General features: G+C 47.0%; 1 protein-coding gene and 1 long non-coding RNA gene across 14 annotated transcripts in view; both read left to right on the top strand.

The window, feature by feature from the left end:
• Window positions 1-535: 535 nt before the first annotated feature.
• The window catches only part of DCLK2 (doublecortin like kinase 2), a 187450-nt gene continuing 178269 nt past the window's right edge, over window positions 536-9716 (top strand). For 6 of the 13 annotated variants that reach the window (XM_055549582.1, XM_055549584.1, XM_055549587.1 and 3 more), the window contains exon 1: window positions 538-2174. In XM_055549582.1, the coding sequence (XP_055405557.1) occupies window positions 1754-2174 (421 nt within the window). In that variant the 5' untranslated portion in view covers window positions 538-1753. Of the gene's footprint in view, window positions 2175-9716 lie in introns of all 13 variants that reach the window. The other 7 variants (XM_055549583.1, XM_055549585.1, XM_055549590.1 and 4 more) reach the window with 4 other exon arrangements.
• On the top strand, window positions 2202-4857 carry LOC129629536 (uncharacterized). Its single transcript, XR_008703255.1, has 2 exons — window positions 2202-2416; window positions 3204-4857. It is a non-coding gene; the product is annotated as an uncharacterized LOC129629536 (long non-coding RNA).

The following is a 9716-nucleotide window of genomic DNA, read 5'->3' as shown; positions in this document are numbered from 1 at the left end:
AATGTAAGGCCTCAGCGTAATTTACCCACCTGTCAGATTAGCACCAAATTTCTGTTAGTTTCATCTTTTCCTAATGGTGAAATGGAAGTAACTAATATTTCTCTCAAGGCTTTGGAAAATATGCTTTTACTGTTGACCAGGCACTACTAAGATTTCCAGTATGACTGCTGCCGCTAAGTAGCTTCAGTCGTGTCTGACTCTGTGCGACCCCATAGACGGCAGCCCACCAGGCTCCCCCGTCCCTGGAATTCTCCAGGCAAGAACACTGGAGTGGGTTGCCATTTCCTTCTCCAATGCATGAAAGTGAAAAGTAAAGTGAAGTCTCTCAGTCGTGTCCGACTCTTAGCGACCCCATGGACTGCAGCCCACCAGGCTCCTCCGTCCATGGGATTTTCCAGGCAAGAGTACTGGAGTGGGGTGCCATTGTCTTCTCCTCCAGTATGACAGGTGCTTACAAATAGACATATTACTTAACAAGAAGCTCAAATTGATAATAAGTATCACTTAGATGCAGGTGGTGGGGTGCGGGGATTGTCTTTTTACTAATGCATCCCCAGTGACAGAGACAATGCCTGGAACGTTGCATGCTTTCATAAATGTTTGTTAATTAAATTCCTCAAGAAACAATAACGTCTGACCTTTCATTCATTCAGTTACCGAACGTACCGTGTTAGCGAACCTGCAACAGAAAGTGTTTTATCAAAGGATTTTAAAATGAAGCTCCAGATTTCCTTTGAAAAATAAATTGTGTGCCCCAATCCAATGCCATGTTTCAGGTGCCCTAGTTTGACCTCGGCTCCTCAGTTGGAGGCTGGCTAAGGGATGTGATCCCTGCCCTTGAATCTCCTTCCTTTGTAGTTTTTTTGACCTGCGCGGTTCCGTTTCCCAGGCGGAGGAGCGCGCGCCGCGGCTGCGCCCATCAGCGCGCTGTCAAGCGGGCGGGGCCGCCTAGGACCCGGGAGGATCCGCTTCTCTGGCGCCGCAGAGCCTCGGCGCCCCCACGTGCGGCCCCCTCCTCCTCCTCCTGGCCCACCTCCCTCCTTCTGGGGTTTGGCATTCCTTGGGGAGCAGGAAGCCCCCTCCGGCCCTGCAGCGGGCTGGGCAGGCAGAGTGGTCGGGCCCGGGAGCGGATGCTCGTGGGTGGGCCGGGCCAGCCGGCTGCGGGGGAGGCGGGCTGCGCTGTTTCCCGCTAGGGCCGGACTCTGCGCGCGGGACGAGCCTCCGCGCGGTGCTCTCGGGCGGGGCCTGGAGGCGAGCGAGGCGGCGGCGGCGGCGCTGCATCCCGGGCCTCGGGCCGGGCCGACGCCCCCGCGGCGCTTCTCCCACGCTCGCGGCCCCTCCCTTCCTTCCCCCGGGCTCCCCGGAGCTGAGGGCGGAGGAGCTTTGTGTGCGCCCGCGGGCCGGGGGCGAGCCTCGGGCGGCCCAACTTGACGGCGGCCGGCGGACTCCGGGGCGGGAGTGGTGAGGCGTGACCGGGAAGGGGGGCGTGGGTTCCCGGGCGGCGGGAGGGACCGAGCGAAGCGCGCCGGACAATGAGCCGGGCAGCTCGGCGCTGCGGCCACTTTTAGGGGGCGCGGGCCTCCGCGGCTCCACCTGCGCGGAGAGGGCGGGATGTCCGGGCCAGGTGTCCCGGCGCGCTAAGGCTCTCTCGCAGCCCGACGTTCCCGAGCCGGTTCTCGCCTTGACCACCCCGGGCTACCTGCAGCCTCCGGCTGGGACGCGCTTGGCCAGTGGCCCCCCCGGAGCAGCCGCGATGGCCAGCACTAGGAGTATCGAGCTGGAGCACTTTGAGGAACGGGACAAAAGGCCGCGGCCGGGGTCGCGGAGAGGGGCGCCCAGCTCCTCCGGGGGCAGCAGCAGCTCGGGCCCCAAAGGGAACGGGCTCATCCCCAGCCCGGCGCACAGCGCCCACTGCAGCTTCTACCGCACGCGGACGCTGCAGGCCCTGAGCTCGGAGAAGAAGGCCAAGAAGGCGCGCTTCTACCGGAATGGGGACCGCTACTTCAAGGGCCTGGTGTTTGCCATCTCCAGCGACCGCTTCCGGTCCTTCGACGCGCTGCTCATGGAGCTCACCCGCTCCCTGTCGGACAACGTGAACCTGCCCCAGGGCGTCCGCACCATCTACACCATCGACGGCAGCCGGAAGGTCACCAGCCTGGACGAGCTGCTGGAAGGTAGGCGGGGAGGGCTCGGCGCGGCAGGTGCGGCCCGGCGGGCGACAGGTGCACCCGCCGGGCAGCCTGCGGCGGGGCGGAGGCGGCGGTGATTCTAGGCGGCCGCGGCGATTGTGTGGTTCTCTTTGCTGTTCCACAGGCTCTGTGTGTGGGGCGTGCTTTCACAGACACTCGGGCCTTCCTAGTGTTTAAAAAAAAAAGTGAGAAATCCTAACGGGGCTTTGTGACATTTCTCAAAATGGGTGAGCTTATTTTTGATATTTGCTCTTTTGAAGTGTTCCATCATTGTGAAAGTGGCTCTCCGGTGAGGATCTGGGTAATCCTCTAGCTCGTAAGCTGTCTGTCCATCCCTCTGTGTGGAGCTCAGTACGGGCACCTGTGGTGTTTCAGCTTTCAGGACCCTGTTGTAGTGGGTCTGCTCAGAAGCTGTGTTTGTGAGACACTCTAGGTTGCCTTTCCTGATGTGCTCTGCAGCAGAAGTTCCCTGAGGTCAGGAGAGGTGATCGGAGACTGTGGTTCTCAACCTTGGTTGCATCTTGGATCACTGGGGACTTTAAGAAGTAAGGGTGCCTGGGCCCCCTTCCCAGGTATTTGGATGTAAATTGGTTTGGGGTGTGGTCTGACCATCTGGAGTTTTAAAAGCTCCTCAGGTGATCTGAATGTGCTACTGAGGTTGAGAAGGGCTGTGATAAGGGTTTTCCACTATTGGTTGGTAATGAGGTGCTTCAGGGTTAATCTCCCCTAGTTAGGGAGATAGAGGCCACAGAGCAATTGAGGCCTGTTACAGATTAGGCCTAGAGTGTCAACCATGCTGGACTCAAGACTGTTTGGCCTTATGTTGGGTCAACCTTGAATTCCTGCAGTATTTAGGCTTCTTTCTCTTCGGGAGAGAAATCGTTACTAGTAGTTAAGAACCTATATCCAGAATGAAACAGGACCCATAAAGTTCAGAACCCAAGTATGTGCTGACTGTGTTTATATACAGCCTGCTCTCATGCATCTTTTTTATAATTTATTTTTTTTTTTTAGATTTTGGCTGCGCTCTGCGGCATGTAGGATCTTAGTTCCCGGACCAGGAATTGAACCCACACCCCCTGCAAGAAGTGAAAAATGTTAAACAGACCTCCAGGGAAAGCCCCTCATGCATCTTAATGCAAATGGCACATACTGCTCTGGTAGTCATCCCTGTATTGGCTTAGCAGGAGAAGGAAATTGAAGCCAGCTATTTTTCTTATAGTAACTCATCATGTTGTTATGCTCTGAAGGCGTTATGTCCTTTTTATGCATGGGGAAACTTTAAGCAACACGCCTCGTCATACAGGACATGCGGTATATGTCTGTTCACCTGCAATTCACGAGGATAATTGCTTTACAATATTGTGGTGGTTTCTGCCATACATCAACATCAGTCAACCACAAGTATACATGTGTCCCCTCCCTTTTGAACCTCCCTCCTATCTTCCACCCCATCCCACCCTTATAGGTTGTCAGAGAGCACTGGGTTGAGTTTAATAAACAGATATAGCCACACTGTGAAGTCCTTAAAGTGGTTGGGTTTCTGTTTACTCACTATTATGGAAAGTTTTCCCTGCCCTAGGCTAGAGGAGGACTCAGCCAAAACTACGTTGTCTTTTCTCTGTGTGTGTGTATGTGTGTGTGTTTGTGATTTCACAAATTCTCCTGCACATTTGAGTGTTTTTGTTTTAAAGGCTACCTGAGGTGATGACAACCAGCAGAGTATTAGAATGAAGATACATTGTTAAAAGGGCTTTATTGCTTTATCCTGTTGCAGACTTAAAAGTAACATTTGCCTAGATACTTCAAAACTGAGTAACAAATTTTCTGATTGACCCAAGGCTAGGCTAGTGGCCCCATGGAAGGAGGAGGCAATGCCTTTTGCTTAAAGGTCATTACTCACATGCCCCTGGGAAACTGTGCCTCCTGTGGTCTGAGAAGGGACAGTAGTCTTAGTATCCTTCTCTGAAATAATTTTAACAGTGTTAGCTGTATGAAATGAATGTAATCCAAAGGTGAATATCATCCAGGCGGGATGGTCAGCGTTTCCATTATGCATGTTAATTGAGAGCACATATTGTGTACAGAGCTTGTCATTGCTCCAGTGGTACATGGTCCACTGAGTCTAATTCTCAAACTATAAATTGAAGGTTGATAAATATCCTTCTAATCGTTCGTTCACTGATTTCTGTAGGAGAGGGAACCATAAGTATACAGAGTCCAAAGTACACCACAATATGAAAAGTGATAGAACACAGATATTTGCAATAGAACTGTTTCCCTAGTTTAGCCAATTGCCCACTGTTTCAAATGTAATAAAATTATATATATTTAAACGTAAAATCACTGCAAATGAAAATGTAAGCACTTCTTTTGTCATAGTGGTATTCTCTTTGACAATAGATCTTTGAGTCTTGGATTTCCCACAAAGTGAGTGGACTACACTGTTTCAAGGCAGTTTTTAAGAAAGACCCATCAATGCTTAATACCAGACATTCAGTAAATAGTTTCAACATTTAGTTAAAATTGTGTACTCAAATGTTCAGCTTTATCATGCAGCAGGACTAATGAGCTATCTGTGAAGTTACTTGCATCAGTATCACCCATGTTGTCAAAATTGACTATTTCATCTTAGTTCATCATTTTTAATAAAGATTTTCTGATAGTATGTTTTTACACCCTTATGTTTAGCTGTTCTCTCCTCTGCCTCTTCCATTCTGTGAAATTTGTAGTTTAGGAGATACTGTTTTTCCTAAAATGTTTTTTTCTAAAATATTTGCTGTGAAGAATAGAAAATGATGACTCAAGATAGCTGGGCATGAACGCTTATTCAGAGCCTCAAGCTCACTGAACTCATGACAAAAGAAATTTGCATGGCCCAGATTTTTTCTTCTGCCCTTGAGAGCCTCCGGAGACTAAAACCTGCTCAGGTGTAGGCTGGTCCTCCTGCACTGCACTGACCAGCAGCCACCTTGAAGGTGAAAGTCACTCAGTCGTGTCCGACTCTTTGCGACCCCATGGACTATACAGTCCATGGGATTGTCTAGGCCAGAATACTGGAATGGGTAGCCTTTTCCTTCTCCAAGAGATCTTCCCAATCCAGGGATCAAACCCAGGCCTCCCGCATTGTGGGCGGATTCTTTACCAGCTGAGCCACCAGGGAAGCCCAAGAATATTGGAGTGGGTAGCCTATCCCTTCTCCAGCAGATCTTCCCAACCCAGGAATTGAACTGGGGTCTCCTGCATTGCAGGCAGATTCTTTACCAGCTAAACTATCAGGGAAGCCCAGCCTAATGGTTTAACTCCCCTTGTGCTGGATTAATTTCAGTAAGTTGGTGCTGTGCATCCCTATAATCCTATTTAGTCCATATAACTGGATAGAGACCTTCTCTCAAAGGACTGAGTCATAGCAATCAGTATTGGGAAACACAGGTTGAACCGTCTGAAGCCATGAGCCAGCCAACCGTGTCACAGCTCTGATAAATCACTGAGGATGTCTGGCTTGCACGTTCCTAGGTTCTCAGAACTCTTGGTCTCAGTGTTGTTTCTTGAGTGTTCTCTTTTTCAGAGCTTGAGCTGAAATTATTTTGATGTTCCAAAGACAGATGCCCAAGGACAGTGGAAAGAATGCATGACCAAGCTGATGTCTCTAGGTTCTGCTGACTGTGGATTTGAAAAAAATTCACCTCCATTCACGGCCTCAGTGTCCTGTAGAATGAAAGGTTGGCAGATCCCCTAAGTTAGATCCCATCTGGTCTAAAATATATGCCCTTCCCCTGCCTAAGTGGTTATTTATTGTGTGATGGTCTGGGGTGCCTTCCCTTACCCAGAAACTATCTTTCAAAGAATTGACAATGGAGCAAATGCCTCCACTACAAGGAGTGGGTATGTCACTCTGATAAATGGTTTGCAAGGAGCCTAAATAGTTGCTGCCTGTGTCTGCCTCTTTCATTACAAAGTAATGTGTCACTCTATATCATTTATACCTTTTCCCCCTCAGTCAACAATGAATAAGCCTCTTCCATTAAGCTGTCTTAAATTAGCTTGAATTTGCTTCAATTTGAGAAAAATTAAGTTCTAAAAGAAATCAAGCATTTGAAACTTCTGAGGTTTTCCCACTGTGCCTACTTTATTGAATCTCTGGTTATTTAGTCTCTTTGGTTATTCAGTCTCCTTGAAGGTGTTGGATCAAAATATAGTGACAGTTACTTTTGAGTAAAAATGAGTCTCCCATAAGAACTTACATTATAGGTTTTATCTCCCTTGAAAGGTGGACTTTTATACTAATAATAGAACCTGAGCTCTTGGAACTTGGTACAGTGAAAGCAACATAAAACCACGAGATACAAGATATTTGTGTGTGTGCGAGCTTGCTCAGTCATGTCCCACTCTGTGACTCCATGAACTGTAGCCCTCCAGGGTCCTCTGACCATGGGATTTCCCAGGCGAGAATACTGGAATGTTGCCAGAGGCTATCCCAACCCAGAGATCAAACCTGCATCTCTTGCATCTCCTGCATTGGCAGGCACATTCTTTACCACTGAGCTACCTGAGAATCCCCTGTAAGATATTTGCACATGGTGAAAAGCAGGGCACATTTATATACAGCAAGTCTGATGACTGGACATAATAGTTAACATTGGATCTTCACTCTGCAAAACCTTCTCTACCTGGGAGACTCCTATCTCCTTCCAGACCCTCTTCAAATATCATCTTTCTGTGAACTCTTCCCACATCTCAGGGTCATTGGTCTCAAAGTGTTGTTGATTGAGAGAATAGTTGTTTTTCAAGGTGTTGGGGGTGCAGTTTTTTCCCTCACGGTGCTCACGTTCTAGAGGGGGCTTCACTGGTGGCTCAGTACTAAAGAATCCACCTGCCAGTTCGGGAGACACGGGTTCCCTCCCTGGTCCAGAAAGATCCCACAGGCTGTGCCGGACCAACTGAGCCCATGTGCCGTGAGAAGCCACTGCAATAAATAGCCCAGAAAATGACTTGGCCTCTAAGTCTCTGGATTGTCAAGAGAGAATTCAAACTATGACTTAAGTTTGAATAAGGTTATTCCTGTATATTTGTGAAAATTTGTGTTTTGGAAAATTGAATTGTATTTCCGATGAATCAGAGATGCCCTGCTGACTCATAATGGTGAAGACAATTGTACTCTTCTGCAGTACTTGCTTCTATAAATCTGATTTTTTTTCTTCATCTCATTTCCTCAAAACAGGGGAACTCAGGTCTGCTATAATGCAGCTGCATAGGAAGCTCTTTCCAGGGGCAAAGGGAAGAGAAATTTTCATTTGAAGCATAAAGAATTCTAGAATGAATTCTAAGATGAAATACTTTGGAGCACATTTGTGAGATGAGGTTCTGACACAGTGATATGCTGGTATTTAAGAGAAGATCACTATTTCATGAGGTTTTTAACTATGGAAATGGATATTTTTATGGTCCTGTGATATAAAGTAAAGGGAACTAGAATCCTTGAGCAGTGATTGTCACACTGCTTTCTTCATCATTGAGAGGCCAGGGAGTTTCTGAGCATCCGTACTGCCTGGCTAGGTCTCTGCTTCTCATCCCTACCAGCCTCTGCTCCTAGCACTTCTGTTTTTTCTCTCTTCTGTTGATAAAGTAAACCATTACCCTAAGGATGAGGGATCCTTTTCATAAGATAACTACGATTTTTTAGATGTTTTACCTGCAGTCCTTGTGTGAGATGAAGGTATTGTGTGAGATACTCTGTGTTTTTATTTCACCCTTGTTATCCACGTGGCATATGGCCGCATTGTCTTCCCCATTTTGCAGCTAGGGAGGTTGAAATCAGAGGACAGAGAAATTCTCCCCTTGCACCAGTCAGAAGAGGTGGGCTGGAACCTGGGTTCTTCCTCCTTGGCCTTTGAACATCTGAATTCTTTAACTGCTGTGTTCTGCCACCTGTGAGATGGGGTCCCTTCTGACCCCTGAAGTTTACATAGGTTGATGCTGCTACTACTGAGTCGCTTCAATCGTGTCCGACTCTGTGCGACCCCATAGACGGCAGCCTTCCAGGCTCCTCCATCCATGGGATTTTCCAGGCAAGAGTACTGGAGTGGGGTGCCATTGCCTTCTCCGTTACATAGGTTAGGTGTCAGCAATCTAGAGCTGTATCACTGCTGCAGCCAGATCTGCTAGTCATTTGCATTTGGGAAAAAAAAAAGAGTGCAGTAATTTTTCAGTCACTATAGATGTAAAGACAGTTTTAGGATGTTTTGTGTATAGTTCCGAAAATGAACCCTATATTGACCTGTACACCTGCACAGAAAGGTCTGTGCATTCAAATTCTGCAGGGTGCCTTACTTGGCTTCAGCATCCTCATCTGCAAAATGAGGAAGGTTAAGATTGCTAAGAAGTCTTCCTGCTTAAAGTTCAGTGATTTTGAGAAATGCTTCTGGAAGTGGGAAAGAGAAATGATCTGTCTGCCTCCATGTCTCTCTTTAAAAATTGGCCAGGTTTTGTGTTTGAATGTGGTTACCCAGGTTCAGATGGAGTTCTTAGAATCTCCAGTAACCTCTAGGAGGTTCTTCTCCACAGAATGTTCCTAGGAAAGAGGAAATTACAAATCCTTGGGGGATGGAACCATGGTCATCTTGTTCATTCCTTTGTTCTATCAATAAATACTTCTGGCACATGATTTTTTTTTTTTTACCTTTGTGCCATATAGAAGATAATTTTGATAGGTGGGAATAAGTGGGTATTGGTGTTTAAAAAATCTTTCTTAGTTAAGACAACCGGCTGAACAGTTGGCTAGATTTGCAGAGGTGGACTTAGTTCATGTTACTGGCAAATATTCCTTGTCTCTTGTCTCAGTTTTCAAAAAAGATTTTATTCAAGGAAAAAGGATGCAATATATTTATATGTTAACAACTTGTCAATTTCACTAGTGTCTGAGATGCCTGACTTGATTTTTCTCTCTGGAAATCTTTCATAATCAAATTCTTATACCTTTATTTTGAATGTGTGTGTTAAATCCCAGGACTATTCTAAGCCCCCTACTATTTTCAGCATCTGCTTTGAGTTAGTTCTCTGACATAACAAAGACTTAGTTTTGTTCATCTTTTCATGTTCTTATTTTAAGCATTGTATTTAGAGGATTTATTTCATATATAGTTTAGATATGATGTGCATTGTACTATAGTTTTAAAATTCTATGTGTTGGGACTTCCCTGGTAGCTCAGATGGTAAAGAATCTGCCTGCAATGCAGGAGACCTGGGTTCAATCCCTGGGTCAGGAAGATCCCCTAGAGAAGGAAATGACAACCTACTCCAGTATTCTTGCTTGGAGAAGTCCATGGGCAGAGGAGCCTAGTGGGTTACAGTCCATGGGGTTACAAAGAGTCGGACATGACCGAGCAACCAATGCTTTTCATTCTTTTATTCATTAGAACACGCAGTAATTTCCATTCTAATTCAGGCTATTTCATCCTGTTTGCTATATCTCCTGCAGCCTAAACCATTAGACTGGCCATATTATAATCGGTCAGAAGCTACTACCTT

This window comes from Bubalus kerabau, chromosome 16 (assembly GCF_029407905.1).
Source record: "Bubalus kerabau isolate K-KA32 ecotype Philippines breed swamp buffalo chromosome 16, PCC_UOA_SB_1v2, whole genome shotgun sequence".
NCBI lineage: Eukaryota > Metazoa > Chordata > Mammalia > Artiodactyla > Bovidae > Bubalus > Bubalus kerabau.
This window is presented reverse-complemented; position numbering and strand designations above follow the sequence as displayed.